The sequence below is a fragment of the Lotus japonicus genome, chromosome 4 (assembly GCF_012489685.1).
Source record: "Lotus japonicus ecotype B-129 chromosome 4, LjGifu_v1.2".
Classification (NCBI taxonomy): domain Eukaryota; kingdom Viridiplantae; phylum Streptophyta; class Magnoliopsida; order Fabales; family Fabaceae; genus Lotus; species Lotus japonicus.
In genome coordinates this window covers 82,740,354-82,765,706 of record NC_080044.1, presented here as the reverse complement: position 1 = coordinate 82,765,706, position 25,353 = coordinate 82,740,354, and the positions used below count along the sequence as shown (strand labels likewise).

Here is a 25,353-nt window from a genome sequence, read left to right as displayed (position 1 = left end):
ATTTAAAAAATTCAATACATTTAAATATGAGAAATGATATGGAATATATCAGTGCATATTTACGACGCAGTGATTCAACATCAAATTACAGTTAATTCAAAATATTTTGACTAATTAAAACTGGAGAAGCTTAAATGATACGAACCTAAGCAATCAACAAAGGAAAAATCTCTTTCCAATGTAAAATATAAAGGAAATATGATTTCATGTTTATACACTTTTTAGTGTATATATTTTTTACAGAAGTACCTAATTGTTTTCCATCAAATTAGAAATTAAAACTGTAATCTAATTTAAATAAAAATGAAATGTAACCTATAGGTGACATAAAGTGATTAGATTTTGGTGTAAAAAATAACATAATTTGATAGAAACCCTCAATAACTAAAATTCATGTTGACACTATAACTGATCTAAGTTGAATTGGATAAAACCACTCCATGCCTGTTTATTACATTCAAAACACTTGAATCGAAAGGAACCCTACGCTGAACCCTCACCCTCACTCTCACTCTTAGCCGCCACATAGCTTGAGGTGGTTCAAGCCATGGCTCAGGGTGAGCTCTCCGCCGTAACACTCGGCTCCAAGGGTTCATCCCTCTCTTCCTCCTCCGTCTACGCCGTCGCCACCGGCCGCTCTCAAGTGCGGATCGATTCATCTCTTCTCGACAGACTCTCCTCAACTACCTCCATCAAGCACACCTTCTCCATCCCCGATTTCCTAACCCTAGAACAGTCCAGAGCCTTCCTTCTCGTCCTTCTCAACAAGCTCCTCCACTGCTCCAACTCCCCCGGCCCCGTCATTCCCCTCCGCATCTCCGAATCCCTCAATTCGAACCCTGAAAGCTTCCAATTCGAGGAACTCGACGCCACCGAGGATGAGCTCCACGCGATTACCACCAGCACCGCGTGCTCCGCATTGCTGGCGGTTTCAGCCATTATCGACCACCAGGCCGCGCCGCTTTCAACGCTTGCCGATGTTGCGGCTGCGTTCTCCTGCGAGGCGTTGAAGGCTGATGTAACCGCCTTCAATTTGATGGATTCCGGTGACGGTCACACCTCCAAGGAGGAAGTTGGGGTCGCAGGTGATGTGAGGGTTCTGCTTAACGGGTCCAAGTTTGTCGGGAAGGATAAGCTTACATCCATTGCGAGGGTTCCGGAGGTTCATGGGTCTGTTAGGGTGCAGGCGAAACTGGTGCATTCTCAGATCAGGGTTAAGTTGAATTCGGGGAAGAGTGAGCTTGGGAGTGGGGAAGCTGTTTCCACGATGCTGTTCGGGTTGGTGAAGGCGCTCTGTGATCTGGGAGATTGTAGCTTTGCTCGTGCGCAAAGTAACTTAGGGTGCATAGGTAGTGATGGTTTGAAGTCGGGTCTTGCGGAAATATTTGGAAATGAATGCCCAACTGATGTTGATTTGAACAATGGTTTCAATGCGGCTTTAATCTTGGTCGCTCGAAAGCAGTATGGTCAGTTTGCATGTGAAGTCAATAAGCTCTTGGGGCTTGTGTGGAAGATTCTGGCATGGGAAGCTTTGACTGCATTTGCTGTACTCGAGGCTGCTGAGCTGAGTGAAAGGATCCAAGGTGTTCAGGAAAATGGAGAGCCTTCAAAAGTCGATAAGAAGAAGAAGAAGGCTGTTTTAGGGAAAGGAACTAGTTCAATTTTGACATTGATCAAGGAGAGGTTGTTGAGTGAAGAGCAGAAGGCTGTCCAGAGTTCACGGTCATTGAAGACATGGGTGGCAGATTTTATATCGATTTTGGATTTGTCAAAACCTGAATTTGATGATTTTCTATTGAAAGTAAAGGATATTGTGGAAAGCAATGAAAGCAGAAGATTGCCCAAGATTCCTAAGGTACAAATATGATTAACTTTGTATTACATAAGCATGTTTTAATTTTATTTTATTTTCCCACTCTTTTTGTAGACAGAGAAACTATGTTTTGAGCATTTCATTGGATAGTGTTATAGTGTATCTATTCTATGATCCGATGCATTTAGACATTGCTATGAGGGCTAAAAGCACCATGGTTATCAATTAGTTTGGAATAGTTACATCATTAGTATTGACATGTTGATATTTTGTTATTGGATAATCAAAAGTCTGTACACATTGACAATCTCAAACGAATAGTTAACTTGCATCTGAACAGGCAGAGGTTGATCAAACAAACATTTGCAATGTTGTTTTATTACGTAGTGGACATTCTAATAATAGATGAATCAGATATTTTTGTATGACAGTAAAATGCCCCGGGTTGGCCTGAAATTGGAATTTGGTGTATACTTAGAAAAAATAAAACACAGTCAATAGTTTATTTGTAATTTGATAGTGGTCATTGTCTGAGTTTTACTGCACTCTATTAGAGGCATAGCAATGATAGTTTCTATTACGAAATCATACTTCAACACATCTCTTACTTTTACAAGGCATTACTTTTAAGTTTTAATCAATATATAATCCGATTCTTACATCTTGTAATGTGAAACTGACATTCATTTATTACTTTTATTTCTATGGAATTTAGTGGAGTTGACCATAGATGATGGGATTATTTTATGTTTATTCCTGTCCTTGGACGGAATGCATTTTCTGGTAGTCTTACCTTGAGTATCACTATAAATATCAGGGCACTCGTGATTTTGCAAAAGAACAAATGACAATTAGAAAGAAAGCATTTTCAATAATAGAACAAGTTTTTGAGAGGCATGGTGCCACAGCCTTGGATACTCCTGTTTTTGAATTGCGAGATACTCTCATGGGAAAATATGGAGAAGATTCGAAGTTGATTTATGATCTTGCTGACCAGGTACACATGTTTACTGCTTGTTCGTTTCTTAACTAGTTAAGTTGATGTTATGATAAAACCTTTTTCTATTATCTGGGTCAGAATATTTTGTGAGAATAGACTTGCAGCATTGAAAATTCTGAAAATTGAATATATATATTTCTCTGTCTGTCTCTCTCTCTCAATTTTTTCCTGCTGAACCCATACAGTTAATTTTTTTTTCATGTTAACATGTCTTCAACTTGTTTGACAGGGTGGGGAGCTCTGTTCTCTGAGGTATGACTTGACGGTTCCATTTGCTAGGTTTGTGGCGATGAATGGTCTGACATCGTTAAAAAGGTACCAAATAGCTAAGGTCTACAGAAGGGACAATCCATCTAAGGGAAGATACCGTGAATTTTATCAATGTGACTTTGATATTGCTGGTCCATCTGAAAAAATGGCTCCAGACTTTGAGGTTGTTAGAATTTTGACTGAACTGCTTGATGAGCTGAACATTGGGGAATATGAGGTAAAATTTATAACTTTTATTCTTTGAAGGTATTGTTTTCTGAAGTTGTATAACTGTGTACTCATTCGATAACTTGATATTGAGATCAACGTAATTTTTCATGTTCTGTAAGTTCTTACTTCAGTAAGTGGTTATCAATGTAACACATTATCCATTTTAGTATCACCGTAACACAGTATCAATGTAACACTATAAGTGACACTGTCTTTATGTTTTAGTAGACTGGGCTTATCTATTTGGACTAGGTTTAGTAATTGTCCAAAAAAAGGACTAGGATTTCTACATGCGCTGGACTTGTAAGTTTTGAACGGCATCTTTGTGAGTTTCAGATCTTTGTAATGTGTTGCTATCAGTCTTAGACCACCTGTTGACTGACAGGGTGGTGTTTGCAATGCTCTTATTAAATCTGAACGAGTAACTAATCAGCCATTTGCTAAAGGTTAACCTTGCTCTCCAATTATATCATTACACGTATGGTTTAACCTTGGTCTTTGTTAAATCAGTTATCAAATTGGACAGAACTTATAAACAATTCTATGGATACAGTTTTTACTGCTCTCCAATTATATCATTACACGTATGTTAAAATATGGCAAATTGAGAATAATTATCAAAGCAATAAATACTAAGAAAGTGGATTGCTAGTTTTTTTACTGGGCAATAGAACAAACATTACCTATTATACTGTACTTAAGTTTTATCCTATCAAATTACCTACTGGCTGATGTGATCTATCTCTTGTTAAATCTGGCTGGTTTTACTCATCCCAACTTTTTTTGGTATAGTTTAACCTTATAATATCACTAATTTGAATATGCCTGGCAACTGACAGTGGTTTTCCAATCCAATAATGTTTTCAAATTTCCAACTGTCAGTGGCAACGTAAAGGCTAAAATTCTGATCCAATAATGTTTTCAAATGGCAATACATGTATATTTTTGTTCGACCTTTTTGCTGTATTATGATCATTATGTTTTTGTTTCGCAGATAAAGTTGAATCATAGAAAGCTATTGGATGGCATGATGCAAATATGTGGAGTACCTCCGGAAAAGTTTAGGACTATATGTTCAAGCATTGATAAGTTAGACAAACAGTCTTTTGAACAGATAAGAAAAGAAATGGTGAGGACATATGCATCTTGTTTCCATTTCCTCTATAATTATATTCAGTTGGTGGTTGAGTGTACCCAGTATTTTTGTGCTTTACCTGTTTCTTCTGCTGCATATTTTGAATTATGTAGGCTTAATTCTTTTGTACTCATTTATAAAATACTTGATTATGCTGTATTAAAATACCTTTATATTTTTGGGTAGTAATTGTTGCATGATTTATTGATGATGCAATACAAAAACCTTTTCTATTGTGGTTTCTTCATCTCTCAGCAGTGTGTGTATTTTGCATCCATCCTCTATTTAGTAGTCCCTGGTAACCTATCTGATTTGATAGGTTGGACTTGAGAAAAACAAACAAATGAAAAGGAAAGGTTGCATTGAAGGTATTAGACTTGGAATTTGTCTTTTGAAATTGGTCATATTGTTTTTTTTTTCTGATGTTAATATAGTGGACATGTCATCAATCTTATGTGTAGTGGGATTAGGTTCAATAAAAATTGTCTTGAGTTACATAATAGTATCTTGTATGTATTTAGTATTTGCTTTGGTGCTATTGCATCTGAATTCCTGGATGTCATACATGTATATGGTTGGGAATATATATGTGAGCACATGTGTGGCTATTGCCTACTAGTACTTTACATTTTCCCCCTAAAATAAAAAAGAAATTGCATTTAATGTCTCTAGAACTATGCATGATTTAGTACCTTGTAAGTATTTGAAATTTGTTTTTGTGCTAGTTCATGTAGATTCTTGGATGTCATACATATATATGTTTGGATATATATATATATATATATATATATGATTACATGTGTGCGTATTGTATATTTGTAATTTACATTTTTCCATATAGTCAAAACAAAATTGTATTGAAGTCCGTTGAACAATACAAAAACAAGTAGGTCTTTGAGACTTCTGATTGCTGTTGCTCTTCTGGTATAGACACCTATAATCCCTATTAACTTTTAGTGTCAGAAAATTATTATTTTGTAATGTCATGATTAATTATGTTTAGTAATTTGCTTTGTACTTGTATGCTATAGGTGGAAGAGAAAGGATTAACTGCTGAGACAGCTGACAGAATTGGAACTTTTATTATAGAAAAAGGACCTCCTTTAGCATTATTATCTAAATTCAAACAAGAAGGCAGTGCTTTCTTGGAAAATGTTGGATCTGTTGATGCATTGAATGACCTGGAAATTTTATTTAGAGCTCTGGATAAATCAAAACGCATTGATAAAGTGGTTTTTGACTTGAGTCTTGCCAGAGGTCTTGATTATTATACCGGAGTTATATTTGAAGCTGTTTTTAAAGGGGGTGCTCAGGTAATTTTCATCCTGAATTTTTTAGTCCCTTCTTCATCTGTTAGAATATAAGAAGATATCTTATAATATTTTTATCATTTCTTAGATTAATGTAAGGTAATTTAGATTATTTGTTAAGATTGGTTTTATTTATGGTAATTTGGTTTCCTTTCTCATCATTTTCTGCAATAATTCTTATTTGGAAAGCCTACTAATAATGTATGGAATAATAAATTAAAATGCTTGATGCATGACTTTTTTCTTACTTTGTGTAGGCTTATGAGTCCGATTTGTGCATATACTCTGGTCTGTGTTTCGTTTAAATAATTTTTATTGAATCTTCAGCTTATATCTGTTGATGGATTTATGGTTTTACACAGGTTGGTTCAATTGCTGCTGGTGGCAGATATGATAATCTGATAGGGATGTTTGGTTCAAAGCAAGTTCCAGCAGTTGGTGTAAGTCTGGGAATTGAGAGAGTATTTGCAATAATGGAGCAGAATCAGAAGGATCAGAACCAGGTGATCATAATGCTTATAATTACCATTAGTTGTAGATGTCAAAACAAATAAAAATTCCATGATTTTTCTTGGTTTCAAATCCCATTTAGTCACCAATTTTGCTACAAAATTCAATGAACTTCATTGAAAGTTTACAACAAAGTACAAAACACTAGTTATTTGACTACAAGCTAGAAAACGTTCCTGGATAAGATGGATAGCTACACACATGGGGAAATTAATGCAAAAAAAGTTTGGAAGAATGGTGCCACACTGCCACTGTCTTTGCCAACCAACATTTGCTATGTATGCTTTTCCCCATTTATCCTTCTACTTTTAGCATGTTTTAATTTTTTGTTGGTGTTTTTGTTAGCTGGCTCGGCCAACCAAGACAGAGGTGCTAGTGAGCATATTGGGGAATGACCTAACACTAGCTGCAGAGCTAACTGGTGAACTGTGGGATGCTGGGGTGGATGCTGAATTTTTGGTGAATAAAAGAAGACAGAAGCACTTTGACTATGCAAAAGAATCAAGGATCCCTTGGATGGTACTTGTTGGTGAAAAGGAAATAAAAGAAGGCATTGTGCTATTGAAAAACCTTGAGGCCAATAATGATGTAAGCATTCCTAGAGGAAGTTTTGTGGAGGAAGTTCGGAAACAGTTGAACCCATAAGGTCCAGTACTTACATCAAAATTGGCCGAATATAGGTTTTGCTGACATTTGATTTTCATTTTTATTTACCAAATTTAGTTGAGGAAATGACATATAGTATCAAGATATTTTGTAATGCAATAGGTTATTCCGAACTTTGGCTTCTGATCTAAGCTGGAAAAGAACTGTCCCTTTTATGTTTTCATATGTGAAACTTTTGGGGCTTGTTTCTTTCATGTTCTTTTTAAAAATTCTTTCAAGATGCTTTTGGTTGTGTAGAACGAAGAAAAATTTGGGTGAATTGTGAATTTGTGATGTTTTTAGATTTTCACGGTATGATATACTTCGTTCATTTTTATTTAATATTGTGAAGATGGTGAATGTCGAATAAGGCATGACAATTTGTCATTTGAATATATTACGGGTGGTTTTTGAAAACCACTTTTGTTGATTACAAGCATATTTGGATACCATGTGAGATTGTGTGTAACTTTCATTTCAATTTATTAGAATTCTATTCAACTTGTAGGCAATGTGTGGTAACATTGGTTTGCACTCGAGTTATCCAAACATGGCTATAGTATCAGAATTACTTCATTGTTTGGCTGTTACCTTTTTTGAACTTTATTTTACTGTATGTTATTCTAATGTAATACTTTTGAGATTTCTAAAAATAAAAAAAGTTGGCATTACTTACAATATGTTTTCTATTTAGATAATCTTCTCCCCTAACCCCGGAAAAGTGACGGGTTGATTCAGCTTAATCACAAATTAGTGAAACAATCTCATGAAAAATGCTAGCAACACTTAAAAAATAAACTAATCATAAAAAACGTGTTGGAGTGTATCGTTAAAATAGTGTGTTGTTAGTACTTCTTGTCTCAATTATTCAAATTTAATAAATCAATTTTAAAAGTACCTAACATTGATATACAAACATATGTCTTGTATAAGATTTCACTCGAGCAACTATTCTAAAATTATTAGCTTATATAGGCTTCTAAATAAGGATTGTCATCAATAAAATTAAATAGGTAATGTGTCCTTCGCACCAATAATAACAGAATCAATATTTTAGTCCCGTTAGATTTTTCCAATAAGTATTATCTGTGGAAAACAGTTTACCATTACACTTAAGTACTTATATTCACCGTTAAATTTATGAAATTTGAGTTTACATTTAAGAAAATCCGAATATATAATATTTTAGTTTTTCCTTAAAAGGATTATATTAAAAAAAAAAAGATAATGACTAGTTTTTATTATATAAGAAAATTAATGTTTCTGAATTTTGAATATTGATATATTAATTAACGAGTAGCAATGATACACTTGGCATCCTGTTATAGAAAGACGGAAAGAGGTGTTGTTGGACTTGAGTCACAATTACGCTCTCCTCTTCTTTTCTTCTTCTTTTTCTTTTCTCTTCTTCAATCAATCAATCTTCCTAAACCTAATCTCTCTCTTCTTTCTCTCTCTACAATTCCAAAACCCTAACCCTTTCTCCCAAATTCACCATCAAAATGGGCTCCGAAGGATCCAGTGTCGTCGGTCAGTATCAAACCCCTTCACTCACTTGCTTTCTTATTTCATTTCATGTCTTCTTCTTCCTCTTTCTGCTTTTTCACTGTATTATATGGTTCTTTAATCGTAGCTTTCTGGTTTTTCGGACACATCACTCTTCAATTTCTAACTGCACTCTTTCTCTTTCTTTTTTGGGAGCTGGGTCTTTTGCATAAGGGTTATGATGATGTTAATTCTTTGCAGTTTCAGCTGTGATTGTATCAAAATTGGGATCTTTATGTCAATAATTTAACATGGAAACAAGATTAATAGGCGTGCTGTGAATTCCATTTTCTGTTTTTCTTTGCTGACACTATAAATTCTAGGTATCTCTTCCTGCCCAGTCAGCAATTAGCATAGTGTGCAGACTTCTATGTATATTTAGCTGCATCTTGCTGCATTTTGTCCTGGGTCCTTGCATTATACTATTCTCGAATGGGCTCGTTGTCATATTTGTGTGTGGTTAGAAAATAATTTAAATGCTCAAAGATTGAAATAGTGGGGATAAAATTAGTAAAACTAGCGAAGGGGTTGAAGTGGTGATAGAGTTCTCTATGCAGTTAAAAAAACAATTGATTTGTTGTCCATGTACTTTGGGGGTGTGGTGCAAATGATTGGGGATATTATGACAGACCTTCTGCGGTTAGGAGTAGGAGATTTTTGGAGGGATGTAGTCTACTAGGACATGTGTTGTAACTTATATGGCCTGTGAAGAAAGGTGGATTAAGACTGCTGCTGGGAATCTAGTGTCTAAAAATATTAAGTTAGTACTTTTGGTTGAAGCACCTCCCTTACGAGTTAGGACCCTTGTTGTTGATAAAGGAGAAATTGAGAATTTCACCTGAATGGGTGACTTGTCAAGCTTGGGGTTAATGCTACTCATGTGAGTTCCTAGAAGTTCATCTTATTGGGTGCATTCCTCTCTTTATCCTTTGTTGGAAATGACTTCCACATTGATTTTGTGATGATGTGCGATTAGGGAAATCCTCTTTCTTTGAAATCTTTCTACTATCAAATTTGCTCCTACCACCATTATCCTGCATATCAATTCATGAGTTCTAGATTATGATACTTTTGGAACATATACCAAAAAAATATCAGTCTTATGATATCTCAACATTATGATAAGTTAATGGGCTTATTTTGGGTTAAGCATTTGAATTTGGCCCATTCTTTTATTGGACTTGAAGACACAATTGACTGAGTAAGGTATACAGTTGGGTCCTACTATAAACAAGCTTAAATCAGGTGAGCTTGACAACTTTTGGGCTGGGATATGGTCAACTCAATTAATTTTGAGCAGGAATAGGGCCAGTTTATACTCTTTTGAAATGATGTCAGGCTAGCTTTGTCACTCTTGGGATGAAACTGGACCAATAACTTTTGAGCTGCAATGAGGTCAATAACTTTGGTGCTAAAATTGTCAACGTTTGGATCCGGTCATCGACCTTTAACCATTTAACGTTATAGTGGATTTATGCATGGAAATGTTAAGAAGATGCTACAATTAATGAACTTAAAGGGTTATCATATAAGTTCTAAAGATATTGTAACTTAATATTTGTGATGTAATTGTGATATACCTTCCTCTCTTAATTTATTTGTAAATGTAACTTATCAATGACTATATTTATCTGTTATTGGAACTGTTTTTTTAAGAGCGTGGATTTGTAATTTGAAATTGTCTCGTTAATTTTTTTTGTCTGCCTATGCAGTTCCTAGGAGTTTCAGATTATTGGAAGAGCTTGAGCGAGGTGAGAAGGGAATTGGAGATGGAACTGTAAGCTATGGAATGGACGACGCTGATGATATATACATGCAGTCATGGACTGGAACAATTATCGGCCCCCCTGGTGTAAGCTTTTCTGTTTGCAAAAGTTCTGTTACATTTGATGCAATGAAAGCCTGTTCGTAAAATTGCTGAGTTTATTATTTTTGTTAGACATGCATGGATCTGCAGCTCTCCATTTTTAACTGTCTATTCCGATCAACATACACATGATCATTACCGACTTACGCTGGCAAGTTTTGAAAAAGATTATTTTTCTATCATAATGAAGGGTGTGGGTATGGGGGCTTTGGTTTCGAAGATTATTTCTTTGAAAACTAAATAGTTGAGAGCCTTGTGGTGCTTTCCTTTGGAGTATACTTTCTTATGGCACCATAGTCTAAAGCTAAATGGTTCAAATTGTCAAAATTTCTAAGTAATTAAATTCTATTAATTATTTCCATTATTTTACTCCCCTGGTATCTGAGACTCTGAGCTGCTTTCATCATCTTTAGTAATTTTTTATTGCATTGGATGTGTGTGCTGCATTCTAGTTACTGAATGTAATTAGTAGCTATTGAACATAATATTGCTTTGGTAAAATTTCCTGTCCATTTCTTTTACCAGACTGTTCATGAAGGTCGTATCTATCAGTTGAAACTGTTTTGTGGCAAGGACTATCCAGATAATCCACCATCAGTTAGATTTCAGACAAGGATTAACATGACTTGTGTCAACCAAGAAACTGGAGCTGTAGGTATCACTTTATTAAGTATTCCATACACTGTTGTGATTGAATTTGAACTCATAAATATCTAAATTACCAGGTTGATCCACATTCATTTCCCATGCTTGCTAATTGGCAAAGAGAGTGTACAATGGAAGACATTTTGATGCAATTGAAGAAAGAAATGATGTCTCCACAAAACCGGAAGCTAGCCCAACCAGCTGAAGGTGTGTCAATCTATCTTCTGATTGTTTGTTTGTGCTGTCCATTTTTGCTATTCCTGTATGCATGAATCTGGTGTTTTTTGTAAATTTAGTTTTATTCTACACTGTGGACTTTATTGTTAGTTTTTCAATTGTTATGCCACAATAATTGTTTATTTCATCATAGTCCATAGTCCAAATATGTGTACAGGTGGTCTGCTATCACGATGGATCAACTATTGTTTGTGAAATTACTGTATCTGAATTCTGTTGGTTAAGTGATTGAATGTTAAATGCTTGAGATTATTTAGTGCTTATCCTGTCCAGGTTGTAATGCTTTCAAAATGAGGTTGTTGAAAGCATGAAAAAAATTTGAAGAATTATTTGTGAGCTATTTAGCTTTTAACTGCTGAGTATAGTTTGAGAGTAATGATGGATTGTTCTCTGCAAATGTTTATGCTTTTAGACACCCTGTCTTGTAAATGACACATTGCTTTGCATCACATTTGTGAATTTGATATTTAAAGAAATGAATCTTTGATGACTGATGAGTGTATTTCAGCTAATAATGAATGAGTTTGCAACAAGTTTAGGAATTCAAACTTTTGCTCAAATTTCATCGAGTGGTAGTGTAAAAAAACTTACATTTACTAGAAAAAATTAAAACTCCTATCTTTAAGCCTGTGCTGACTAGATTATAAGCTGTTGTAAGTAACACTGTTGGAACTAGTATATCAGTTGTTAGACTTGCACTTACTTTCCTTGTAAATCTTATGTGGTAAAATTTTCTCATATGACTTTTAGGCAACGAAGATGGCAGGATTGAACAAAAGGGGCTGGTCCTGAGATGTTGTGTCATGTAATTCAGGTGAGAATCGAAGAATAATAATGTAAATAATTATCTTCTATAGATAATCCCAGCTCATGGGTTAATGCATTTATGAAATGTAATTATCGACCCTTTGCATTTGTAACCCTGAAAAATCAAAAAGCGTCTACTGTATCCTTAAAATTTTAATGTGACTTGCGTTGAGACTGTTGTTACTACATACTCTAATTTGTCAGTGAAAACCTTTATCTTTGCATTTTGATGTATATCTGTGTTTCATCCTGGTATTGTGAGAAACATTCACTAATGGTTGAATTTCCATTTCTATTTCCATGTCCAAAATTTCCATGATGCTTTTACTGTGTAATTTTCTTTCTTCCAATTTATGCGTTATATTAGATGAGTTTTCCCCCCTTATTAGTCTGAAACTCCGATATTAGAAAGCCACATTGAATTCCAACTAATCCAATTTGAGTCAAATGCATTTCCTTAGGAGAGCAAACTTATGTTTTTTTTCTTTCTATACATTAAATCTGAACACCCTATATCCTTGGAATGGACAGGTGCTGATAGGTTCCATTATATTATTGTTAATATACGTGGTGGCAGCAATTATGGGGGGAAATTAAAAAGAAACAAATCAGAGATTTGATTTGGAAACCACATTTTAAGTAGGATCTTGCACTTTATCTTTTGTTTAAATAAGTGTTTTCAAGAAAGAGCGATGCAAGCATCAGATAATGGAATCATGAATCATGATTACATATTTTGTCAATTTGTTAACCAGGCGGTATAAGACTATAAGTTATGATTTAAGTTTTCTACTTATGAGTATGGAGCCATCTAAACTGCTAACTCTTACTCCCTCCGTTCCAAAATCTAAGTTGTTTTAGAATTTGTACTATATTCCAAAGTATAAGTTATTTTGCAAAACCGATGCATTTTTTTTTCTTTCTTCCTCATATACTCTCATTTAATATTATATCTATTAATTACCACCTTCAATTTTCACCTATCACAACTGTCACTATCCACTTAATCAATAATAACATTTCTCTCTCCTTAATATAACACAACTTTAAATAGGGGTATCTTAATTAAAAAATTATCAATTAATGAGCTCTTAAACAATGTGCACAACCTAAAACAACCTATATTTTGGAACGTAAGAGCATCTCCAATGCAAGGTTCTTAGTTCTTATTTTGGAGTTAAGAACTAAGAACTAAGAACTTTACCATTGTAGGTGCTGACATGGACTCCTTAGTTTTTAAAAATAAGAACTCAGTTCTTATATAAGATGTTTTGCTTTTTGAGTTCTTAGCTTAAAATATTAATTATTTCTCTCTCATCCAAATTACTTCATTACTTTATGAGTTTTATTTTATTACTTTATGGAAAAAAAAGTATAAATAATGTGGTTGGTGAGACCAAATGAATAGTAGTAAGAACTAAGAACTCATGGTTGGAGCAAAATTACTTGAGAGTTGCTTAAACACATATGGCAATACGGGCCCACATGAATAGTGCTAAGAACTAAACTAAGAAATAAGAACTAGCATTGAAGATGCTCTAAGGAGTATTTTTTTTTCCCTTTTTACACTCTATTTTCTCCTTAGGTAGATTAGTTCCACAGTCAAATGGTGTGGAAGTGTTTTCTCCTTATGTAGATTAGTTTAGTGGCCTAGGATTGGAGAAAGGAATATTTTTTATTCACACTTCAAATCCACAAGAAAATTGAGTGATATGATGTGTTGTCAGTTGTGACAGGAAAATTAGAGAAATTGAGTGAACATGAGATGGAATAATAAATGAAGTGAATGTATTAATTCATTGGAGAGTGATGGTTGTCTGTCACTTGACCACGGTAAAAAATGTTTGAAATGAAGAGTGTTTGAAATTTAGCGTGTGTTATGGTTTAAATTAGAATTTAATTTATATGCATTGATATTCTAAACACTAAATAGTTTTACGCATGCATTCAATCACATCTCTCAATTTCTTCATTTTAAATATTTTTAAATTTCAAATTAATTATGTCATGGCAAATTGGTGGATCTAATTGGGTGTTTGTGCAATTTTTTCTACGCCATATGTGCATCTAATTAAACCCTTTAAATTAATGTTATACAAATTTACAAATCTTTCAATATATCAATGCTGCATTTGAGAAAACAACATAATTAAGTGCTTATAGCAGCATACACATAGATGCATTTGAGTAATAAGGTTTGATTAAACTCTTAGGGCAATAAATGGTTATTTATAAGTTACTATGAGAAATATTGAAATAAATTATAGGTGCTTATTCATAAAATAGATTGGTCATAAAATAGATTGGGTAGCTTAGGAAATAAACTCATAGCAACGTATAGATGTATCAAACTATTTATTTAAGTTCTTTCAAATACTTCACGAGTGCATATGCTATAAAATAACCTAATCATAATTTCATTAGTTAAGTTCAAATTTTTGGTAGATATGTGAGTACTTGTAATTAAAAGCTAATTTGATAAGCTTATAAAATAAGCTCTTATAAGTAGTTCTATTTCATAGCTTACTGAACACCTTAGTCTTATACTAAAAAATACTATGAGATATCCTCTTCCGAATGTACCCCAAATGTAAAATGTAAAATTTATACAACTATACAAATAACCTACTTCTCAAACTCAGTGAGCCTGTTTAAATACATGCTTATTAGACTTATCTACTGAAAAATTCCCTAATTTACCTCCAATAAGTCTTGCTTTGTATCCAAAGTCCAAACGGATAGCCATTCTAGTAATACTGTTATTCCTGCTGGGCTAATTTAAAATCAGCATCAAATAACAAACAATAAAGCTACAAATGGCACTTTCACCTGGATCTGGATACTCACTATCCAAAGTTTTATCTAGAGCTAAGAATAAGCAGCATGGGGTTTTTCAATCAGGTTGGCCACTTGTATAATCAGGACAGATATCCAATCAAAGCCAAATTGGGTTATGGGGTTGGTGGCATTTTATTTTAGGCAAAAAGTAAAGCATTTTAACTCATGCAAAAACCTTATCTGTAGGGGCAAAATGAAGTTTGGCTTTTTTTTTGGTCGGAAGTTGAGGCAGAAAGCTTAATTTAGAGTTGGAGTGTTATGCTCATGTGGTGGCACATCAAAAGGCAAAGACAAAAATCCTCATAACTTCCTATAATAAACATTGCAATATAAACAAAAAATTATATCAGAGAGAGCATGAAACATCATTCATTGGCTTCATTATTGAACATGAGGTGTGACCTTCCTTCCCTCTTGCAATGCTCTTTCGCTTTTCTTTTTTCTTTGATTGAACATCCAATGCTAACTCTTCCCCAACCATGTGAGTGTGTGAGAGAAAGATGCTTAAACAATACGTTGAATGTTACATGTCTTGAAGGGTGATATTAATACTCAATCATGGAAACAAAAATATATATGATTCCTCCCTCACAATTCGAGGGCGGTATGAAAGAGATGTATAATGTATTATATGTGTCGTTTTTTATAAAATGACTAGACCATGTATAAAGTTTGTGTTTAGACGTGTTTGGAGGAGTTCTGTTTTGTATATAGTCAATTATAGGAGATGATTTTATTCATAGGCATCAATCAACTTCTCTAATTCAACCACAATGTCTTGTCATATAATATAAAACCGACCTTTCTTCATCCAATAGCTTAAGTCATGAAATGTTTTAACTAAGAGTTATATTGTTATTATTATTTTTGAAATTTAAGAGTTATATTATTAAATCTGAGATGAATGATATATAAAGTGGAAAATGGAAATAAATTTGGTTTAGGAAAAGAAAAGATTTCTTTATGATGTAATCGTTTGGTTAGCCGTTTCATTTTACAATGAAGTGTGTTTATATTTTATAATACTTTTTTATGAAGAAAAAATGTCTCGAGTATGTGCCTTCTATGGACTAGATAGGAAACTAAATATGAAACACATGAGATTCAACCCTTGCCTATGAGGATAGATCACATATTGTAGTCAATTGTTTATTGCTTATTTCGAATTTCGAATATATGTAGTGAAATGATTAGTCACTACTCTCATGGTACCCTGGTCAATTTTTTTTATAACATTTTAAAATAAGTATACGTCTATAATAGAAACATCCATAAAAAATAAATCCCTACTTTTTTGTGTGCCGATAACAATATAAATATTGTAGGCCATCGCTTTATTTTGTTCTTGTGTGATGATGAATAAATTTTATTTCTTAACGCCAGACAAGTTTAAAAAGAAGGCCAAATAATAATCAAGTCGTGTTGGGAGGGTTGGTTTCACTGCTTTTAATGCTATTGATCGATATATGCCAGAATTTTCTCCTCCATTAAACTTTTTTCGTGGAATAGCAGCTTAGATATGAGATCAGATTCAAGGGGTAGTATCTTTATGTGAGTGTGGTTAATGTCCTTCTAGATCAAATAATCAAGTTAAATGTAAAATTTTTAGGACTATTATTAGATTATATAAGGGAAGGGTGGCTGGGCCCCTGCCTCATTAATTATTTAATTAGAAAATTATATATTTACTATAAATTCATTTGAAAAAATGACTAAAATTCTCATTTTAATTAACATTATTTATTAATTAATTAGTCCTTAGAAACAAATTTTGTCAATTAAATTCTTAGTTGATTTAGTCATAAGTAAGTTAGACCTCTGTAAGGATATAACACAAATTCGACTGCATAAAAGACATTTGTTAGGAGAGATATTCAACAATTTTTTGAGCAGGTAAAGACATTCTTTAAAAACTTTTAAAAAAACCCATAATTTTATTTGTCCCTACATTTATTTATAACTAATAATATTAAATGCGTTAAAGGATAACTTTTTTTTGAGACTTTAAGAATTTAATTGATAAAAGTTAGTTTAGAAAAACTAGTCCTTGAATGATAGCTCAAATGATAAGAGCCGGAGAACATATGAGTTGGGGAGAGGAAAGTCCAAGGACCAATCCCTCAAAAAGCTAAATTGATAAAAGATACATATGTGATAAGGGTTTACTCTTTACAAAATTAAACTTAATTATAACTCATACATGTTTTCCTTTTTTTGACAGCTCAAACATGTTAAAGTTATCTATTTTTTACCCTTCCTTTATATATTTGTTTTATATATTTGTCTATATATTAAAGTAATTTATGCGATATCTTTCATGAAATATATATAATTCCACTTTTTGTTGTGTCTTGCAATTAATTTCCAAGTTCTGCTCTTTATCAATTGAAGGTGACCTCTGTTTTACTGTTTCTTCTTCTCTCATTCCCTTTGGCTGTAGGGTATGCTCGTGTATGTGACTTTTTGTCGTCCTTAACTTCTAATGGTACTAAAATACATAAAACAGTGTCTTTTTTCAGTTTAAAATTATTATTTTTTGTTTATCTCAATTTTACCCACACATACTCTTGTTCTTCAAAAAATAGAGTTCTGAATTATTGTGCTATGCAAAAAAAAAAAGTTCTGAATACCACTGGTCCAAGTGTGATGAATGTAGGTAGAATATGCGGTGGTGTGAGGAATGTCTGCAGTTGGGCACGATGGAGAATGTATTTATAAAAGATACTATAATATTCAAGTCAGCTCATATATTAAAGAGAGAAACTCAAAGTAAGTATATTTAAAAGTAAAATGGGTCATATGTATACGTAATTAAACGATTAAATTTGTACTTATAGAATTTAGTATGAAGTGTTGTTAAAACACTACTTAACCTTAGTGACATCGTGAATGACTCTTAAGTTAGTGGTCATGTTTGGGCATATCCTTCATATTATTGATTGTTCCGGTTAAATTTTGTTCGGCTAACTATCATACGAAACAAATCTTGCTTTTGACCGTTTTGACACCAACACAACGTTCACTCGATTGTGAGTCATTTGGGTCGTCTAAAATGATATTAGTCTTATGATCATTTGGGTCGGCCTGAACACATGTATTTAGTAATAGTGCACATATAACAAAAACATGTATTATATGCATAAATTAAGAGTCTTCCCTCGTTCCAACATATGGTTGGTTTATATATATTTGATTTCTTTTTAAGTAAAATATTGAGTTTGAATTTTGTGAATATTAAGAGTACTAACCGTATTAGAATGTGAAGGTTCTCGTCACAAATATTTCAGGAAAAAAAGTCTTCTCTCCTTTTTATGTATTCCTAGTATATTGTTGTTGAACGACATAACCAAATTAGTCAGTACGCCATATAATTTTCAAAAGCACATCACATGCTTGAAGACCAAATAGCTGGATTTGTAATGGCTTCGTCCTTCCGCAGGTGTGTGAAATTTAATTTTATAAATGGTAGTCAATTTTAGTCAGTCTTTGTGTTACTTAAATCTTCATCAATCAACTTCATTTGCTTTGAATACCAAGTTTGGCTTTGAATTGACTATTGAGGCTTTTGTGGAAAACAATTATAGCTACGAAGCTTCTCACTATAGCGTACATAGATGGATGGAGAAATGTCTTTGTCTAACCCTAATTAACATTATGCAGAGTTCCATTCACTCTTAGGTTAAAATGCTTGTAAAAGTCCAAAAATGAACGTAATAGTTGTTACTCGTAAGAAACTTGATGACTTTCCTTTTTGCAATGCCTCATGCATTAGTCAATTTTATATTTATTTTTCATCATAATAAAAGTATCTCACAATCAGTCATGAGATTAATTTATCGTCTCACAATCAGCATAATAAGAACTGACTAAATAAGTTTTTTACCTTCATATTTATTTAAAAATGATTTGCTGTTTTGCCGTCAAAGAAAAAAAAGGACATGTTTTTTTGCCAGCTAGAATTAACTCAATTAACAATATCATATCCATCCAGGATCAATTTGTGTCACTCCTTAGTTAGTAAACATCAATCAATTGCAAAGCCTATAGATTCTTATTCAATAAAAGGATGTCATGATTGAGATGTTTTCAGAATCATCATAAACTTAATTTGTTGCGAGATAAATAGTCTAATAATACATGCTCTGTGTCAAAAAAACAAAAAAAATCAATAGTAAAGTAAATATCTCCATCTACCTCAAATAATTTTCGTGATCATTCACGAGGTGTCACCATGGCCCAGGTGATGGGGAATTAGAGTTGCCAGCTAGAAATTGCGATGGTGAGATGTTAACTTCTTATTAATTGTTTTACCAATTTTTACAATTGCTCACTTATACATTCATATTTGGATACACTCTTTAATTGAATAAAACTCACTCCACTTCTTTCCCTAATGATGCAGATCCTGTAAATTTGCAACTATAATTCTTTAAACTAATTAACTATTTTGGTTGTACAATGTCTATTTCCTTATTATGTACGCCTATTTGTTCTTTTATTAGGAAAAAAGCAAAGTTCAGAGGTACATGCAGCATTTCTGTTATCTTCTTACATAATTGACTCTCTAAGCACTACAATAAAAATTGACTTTGCTGCAATTTTTTAGCAATTGGCAGCAGTTCGAACCGCTACAAATGTATTTCGGCGGCAGTTGGGAAAACGCTGCAAATACCTACAACGTTTTGATCAACCACTTGAATTACCATTGCCGCAACATTGATGTCACTTAATTGAAGTTAATGAAGTTCTTAGTATTGAGGCAGTTCTGTGATCTCTCCATGATGAATTGTTTGATGCCATTTTTTTGTGTGGTTTGTACATCAGTTAAATGCTTCTGATTATTGTTATTTGAAATATTATGACTTATCAGGGATATTTGATGATAATTACGTATCAACGAGTGGGAATGACACAAATAATATTATGAGATACTCATTTGAAGAGATTGTTAATATTCTCCTTAGTAAAATCGTGTATGCTGAGTCAATTACTTGAAGGGCGTCACTTAAAATATTATGTTAGGCAAACTTGCCTCAATAGGCTTCGGTGGATATGATACACCATGAATCTACCGTGCCTCCTACCAAGTTTCCACCTAAGGTGAAATATAGTACGCCTTCTCCATCACCGGCTTCATCTTCATATAATCTCACACACCATAATACTTACTCAGGTTTAATTAATCTTTTTGAAGTCAATTAAATATCTTTTAATTAACATTAGCTACTCCTGCCCTAACTTCCAAGAAATTATTAAGAGAAAAGGAAGATGGAGAGGAAATTAAAGGAAATTTGTCAGATATGCCTAAGAGGCTAGGTCCTTCACAACTAGGTTAGTCATGTTCAAACAAACTGTTTCTGTCAATAGCCGAATATAATCACAGAGAAAAGTGCAGTTTTTTTATTATCTATTATCATCCCAAAATTAAGAAAATCGAATGACCAAGAACTTCACACAAAACAGTGGTCTGTATAGATGATTGCGATGGACACTTAGATAACAGCTTCACTTTACACAAAGGATCCATCTACTCTAGCTAAGTGGTATAGTTTTTTCCCCAAAAAATAAATTATTAGTTAAATGTCTTTTTTTTTGTGATTTTAGTTTAGTATCAAATTGATAGCAACATTTCCAATTTTGTAGTGTCAAGATCCAACAACGTGGCACTTTTACTATGGTCATCAAATAACAATATAAAGAAGAATTAGTAGTACTATTTTGAATGATGAAACAGAGTAGTTGCATTCCTCTTTTAAAAAAAAACAGAGTAGTAATAAGTTTTCTTCTTAAGCATGTGTATTTTGACTATTTTCTATTGAGGCAATTTTTTTTACACAAAATGTTGTAAAAGGCCGCTTCTATGGGTGTATTTTCTAAAAATTAAACTTTTAATTTAGTAGTTTTGTCAAGCAACCACTTATTCCAAAAACTTAAGTTATTGGATAAAAGCTATATTAACGGTTTTATTTTATATTCTAACACGCTCTCTCACGTAAGAGCTCTTTGGGCTTGAAGCATGAATAAATACACAAGCCCACCAACCATTTACTTAATTAAATTTTACTTTTTAATTAGAAAGTGAGGGAAGCAAATATCGAACTCTAGACCTCTGGGTCATAGAGACTCTGATACCATTTCAAGCAACTACTTATCTCAAAAGCTTAACCTATTGGGTAAGAACCACATTAACAATTTTATATTATATTCTAACAAGTTTAAACAATCATTTTTAACCCTTGCGATCAACATGTGATTAATCTTTTGGACACAAATACTCCTGAAACGGATGGTCACGAAATATGTTTTATTTCCGACCTCATAATTAGGGACGAGTGAACATCTAATACCTCACTCGTGGTTTCCGCTTCAACATAATAGTTGTGAAGGTTTTAACTTATAAATCATGAGTTGCGGCTACAATATCATGATTTTGAATTTGAAGGTTTCATCAATCTCAATTGAGTTCAAAAATCAAGCATCATGATGGAATGGAAGTAGTGCAATTACATAACCTTGATCGTAGTAACTGTTTAAGGGTGGCTTTCCACCTAATGACGCAGTTGTCGTAGTAGTAGTAGGTATAAACCGGACCCCATTTCTCACCTTTCTTTAGATGCCTTTGTAGTCAACCATCACCAGCCCCCTTAACCATTTTTTGACTTCAACTTTTTGTTTAATTAGTTCCTTCAGTACAACACTACCAATTAACTCAACCCAAACCCCATCCCCAAAAGTTGAAAGCAAAATAGTGTCCACAAAAGTTGAAAGCAAAATAGTGTCCACAATTACAATAAGAACAATTTGACTCAGAACATCTACATTTTGGTCAGAGTACTAACTTTCCTAACTAGATTATTTTGAATTTTCACATACAACTTAATACAAAAGAGTGAGCACAATTAACAATAGGAACAATATTATTTCTCTTTTTAAGAATGCATAATAAGGAAAAAGATATTGTGTAGAGGTAGCTAGTCACATTATACATTTATACTATTAAGGTAGCATAACTTTAACCATATATAGTAGCAATTCATCCATCCACTCTGCTTTTGAATTGTTCCCACAATCATACACTCTTCTCCTTACCTCAACTTCCTCACTTCCTTCCTGACTCCCTTACGTAAATTCTCCTCAAAGCAACCATCACTACAACACATTCTCCCAAATTCACACAACAACAAACAACTTTAATTTGTCACCTGCTAGTGCATGCTATACATCCATCATCAGAATCATTCAATATAATTTTCTCACATCATCAAATCAAAACCTTCCTCAGAATCATTCATATTTCACTATCTCATCATACTCACACACACACACTTTCACAAAACAACCACAAACATGGTTCTTCTTCTTCGTCTCCTCTTCATTCTCACACTCTCAGCCATCACAACCCCTTCAACTTCATCATCAATAGACACTTTCATCTTCGGCGGTTGCTCTCAGCCCAAGAACACGCCGGTTTCCGACCCCGTCTACGAAACCGGTGTCAACTCGCTCCTCACCTCCCTCGTCAACTCAGCCTCCTTCACCAACTACAACAACTTCACCGTCCCGGCCACCGCCGGCTCCGGCGACACCCTCTACGGCCTCTACCAGTGCCGTGGGGACCTCAACAACGACCAGTGCTACCACTGCGTGGCGCGCGCGGTAAGCCAACTCGGCACCCTCTGCTCCGCCGTGCGCGGCGGCGCGTTGCAGCTGGAGGGGTGTTTCGTCAAGTACGACAACGTTAAGTTTCTTGGGGTGGAGGACAAGACTATGGTTGTGAAGAAATGTGGACCGTCGATTGGGTTGACTTCTGATGCGTTGACCCGGAGGGATGCTGTGCTGGCGTATTTACAGACGTCGGATGGGGTTTACAGGACGTGGAGGATCAGCGCCTATGGGGATTTTCAGGGTGCGGCGCAGTGCACCGGGGATTTGAGTCCCTCCGAGTGCCAGGATTGTCTCTCTGAGTCGATCCAACGGTTGAAAACTGAGTGTGGGGCCTCCACATGGGGGGAGATGTACTTGGCAAAGTGCTACGCGCGCTACTCCGAAGGTGGGGATCACTCGCGCCACAGTGACGGTAAGCGGTTCCTCCTCCGCCGTACGCGGCGGTGCTTTATGACATTTTATGACTTTCGGTCATGGTACTATTTGCTTGTGCATTACTAATCCTTTAATTTCTTATAGATAGTAGTAGTAATTAATTAAGAGATTAATGAATCTGTACTATATCCAATTACATTATGCCTCATAGGATAATGATTACATTTTTTTACACTTTAATTAAAATAAAAATAAATTTATGACTTTATTGGGTACTTGTGTGAAAATAATTTACAACTAATAACCCTGCATGAAGCTTTTTATCATTAATAAATTAGTAAGAAATGACTTTGCTTTGTTTTGAACTTTTGCTTACAAGCTGTGACTCCCCATGTGACAAGGGTATGGAAGTAGGCATGAAAAATGAGAATTATGTTCAAAACTTTTTTATTTAAATGATCATACATACATATATACATTTCACGTGACAGCTTTTAGACACACAACTTTCATAACTATTGCAATGCAATAATATATCTCTAAAGGATGTTGCTAGAACTTGTATGTTTCACCGATAATTTTTTATTTATGCTGTCAAAAAAAAAATTTACACAAAGCAAATTTCTTACTCAAATTTTGCTGATTAAGAAGTTGTGCATATGAATTTTCAATTATGCTTCCACTATCCATTCTTTAGTAAAAAGTTATCTTTTTGCTCAACAAACGAGGAGATATAAAAGGGAAAAAGGAGATAAGGGAAAAAATTGCTTTGTCTATTATATTTTGGTTCCCTTTTGTGGTTGAATAAATATACAAACATTCCAGTAACATCTATTTGACAATGAATGCGACCCTTTGATTTTAATGAAGAATCCTATGTTGAAAAAGAGTGATCATGATCCGTGAAATGATATCATCATTTTTCATCGTCCCTGAAAAGTATTAACAAAATATAAATAGCATATACAATAAGGTAGATATGATGATAAATTATCTCTGTTTTCTAGATGTGATGTTTAAGATAATAGCTTGGTATCTTCAATAATTTTGAAGGAATTTATTTTAAGTAAAAATTATAACAGCAAATTAAATAATTACTCCCTCCGTTCCTATTTATAAGTCAATTTTACCCAATTCTCTTAGATTAAGAAAAGTAGTTACAAGTAATAAATTTGTAAAATAAATATGAGGATAGTTTTGAGAAAAAATCATTAATGCTTCATTGATATTGTAAATGGACTTATATTTAGGAACAAGAAAAACACTCAAAATTGGTCTTATAATAAGGAACAGAGGTAGTAAAACCTTTCATATGCTGAGAGAAATTCTGAAAACATTACATCTAATTGCAATCATGCACATGTAAAAAATGCCAAAATGCAGGGCATAAGAAATCACCATAGCAGAACATAATTTCATTGTATCTAGCTTTCTTAATTAACATGAGATGTCTAATTTTCTTAATCAATTCTGCAATTTAGATGATAGCAATCACAATGACGATGAGATTGAGAAGACACTGGCCATATTAATTGGACTAATTGCTGGGGTTGCTCTAATCATCGTTTTTCTTTCCTTCTTGTCCAAGGTGTGCGAAAAGCAGAGAGGTATGGTTTTGTGGTACATGTAAATGTCTTTAATCATGTTACAGGTTATAATGTTTTCTTTTCTGAACTATGCAGGTGGAAAATCATGAACAATATGTGCATAATAGTACTGGGATTGAACTTTTGTTCTCTGGTAAATAACTTGTTTCAGTGGCTCTTTTGCTACTCCTCTAGTGTATCAGTCTCAACTTTCCTTTTTGTATTAAATTCTTCTTTTTCTCATCTTTGTAAGTTTTTCTTTTATAAAGAAAGCCAGTGAAGTATAGATAGAAAGTTGTGTATGCAAGTAGTTGCTTGAACTTGGACCCAAGTTATAGAACGGGTTGCAATAAGGAGAAAATACTCAGTTCCACTCTCTCTATGTCCACTTATTTACTTTCCAGCGTACAAATAGTGAACACTTGAAAAGTGCAGCATGATATGTTATAGCCTTTAATTTAATGGGTATAATTAGAGTTTTTGCTTACTTTTTATGTTAGAGCATAATGACGAGCTTTACTTTCCATCCAAAAAGTTAGATTAAGACAAGGATGGTTAAATTTCTATCAAATCAATGTCTCAATTTTGTTATCATAGGCAACTTATGACCTAGTTATTGGTCTATCGATTGTTCTTCTTTACCCTGTTTGTGTCACTCTAATTACATCAGATGCTATTTGCTAGTGCAGGTGTTAACCAATGAATTCTAGTTCTTCATCTCATTTTAATAAACAGATATTGTTGAACCAAAATACACAATGTCATGATAATCTGATCCATGAGGAGGGATTAGTGTACACGTTCATAAAGTGAATTTAAGAGACGCCAAGCTAAATATAAAGAGAGAATTCATAACATAGTCTTTTAGTATTTAAGTGATCGTGTGGACACCACA

General features: G+C 33.8%; 3 protein-coding genes across 3 annotated transcripts; all 3 read left to right on the top strand.

Annotated features, from left to right (window-relative positions):
* The first annotated feature begins 442 nt into the window (after positions 1-442).
* Positions 443-7,203, top strand: LOC130715029 (histidine--tRNA ligase, cytoplasmic). The gene is made up of 7 exons (XM_057565022.1): positions 443-1,855; positions 2,631-2,810; positions 3,043-3,300; positions 4,288-4,422; positions 5,460-5,741; positions 6,101-6,241; positions 6,594-7,203. Exons 1-7 carry the CDS (start codon positions 548-550, stop codon positions 6,891-6,893), a joined length of 2,604 nt encoding a protein of 867 aa, XP_057421005.1. The 5' UTR covers positions 443-547; the 3' UTR covers positions 6,894-7,203.
* Positions 7,204-8,262: 1,059 nt separating this feature from the next.
* LOC130715030 (ubiquitin-conjugating enzyme E2 variant 1B) lies at positions 8,263-12,228 on the top strand. Its single transcript, XM_057565023.1, has 5 exons — positions 8,263-8,423; positions 10,151-10,290; positions 10,831-10,956; positions 11,031-11,157; positions 11,938-12,228. The coding sequence occupies exons 1-5, from the start codon at positions 8,396-8,398 to the stop codon at positions 11,994-11,996; spliced, it is 480 nt and encodes a 159-aa protein (XP_057421006.1). The 5' UTR covers positions 8,263-8,395; the 3' UTR covers positions 11,997-12,228.
* Positions 12,229-21,860: 9,632 nt separating this feature from the next.
* On the top strand, positions 21,861-24,834 carry LOC130714808 (plasmodesmata-located protein 6). Its single transcript, XM_057564755.1, has 3 exons — positions 21,861-22,909; positions 24,354-24,479; positions 24,555-24,834. Exons 1-3 carry the CDS (start codon positions 22,180-22,182, stop codon positions 24,566-24,568), a joined length of 870 nt encoding a protein of 289 aa, XP_057420738.1. The 5' UTR covers positions 21,861-22,179; the 3' UTR covers positions 24,569-24,834.
* The last annotated feature ends 519 nt before the right edge of the window (positions 24,835-25,353 follow it).

Coding starts and splice junctions, on each gene's coding strand:
- LOC130715029 (XM_057565022.1), top strand. CDS start 548: ATGGCTCAGGGTGAGCTCTCCGCCGTAACACTCGGCTCCAAGGGTTCA. Junction 4,423..5,459: donor AACAGATAAGAAAAGAAATG/GTGAGGACATAT, acceptor TGTATGCTATAG/GTGGAAGAGAAAGGATTAAC. Junction 5,742..6,100: donor TTTTTAAAGGGGGTGCTCAG/GTAATTTTCATC, acceptor GGTTTTACACAG/GTTGGTTCAATTGCTGCTGG.
- LOC130714808 (XM_057564755.1), top strand. CDS start 22,180: ATGGTTCTTCTTCTTCGTCTCCTCTTCATTCTCACACTCTCAGCCATC. Junction 22,910..24,353: donor TCACTCGCGCCACAGTGACG/GTAAGCGGTTCC, acceptor TCTGCAATTTAG/ATGATAGCAATCACAATGAC.
- LOC130715030 (XM_057565023.1), top strand. CDS start 8,396: ATGGGCTCCGAAGGATCCAGTGTCGTCG. Junction 10,957..11,030: donor TCAACCAAGAAACTGGAGCT/GTAGGTATCACT, acceptor CTAAATTACCAG/GTTGATCCACATTCATTTCC. Junction 11,158..11,937: donor GCTAGCCCAACCAGCTGAAG/GTGTGTCAATCT, acceptor TATGACTTTTAG/GCAACGAAGATGGCAGGATT.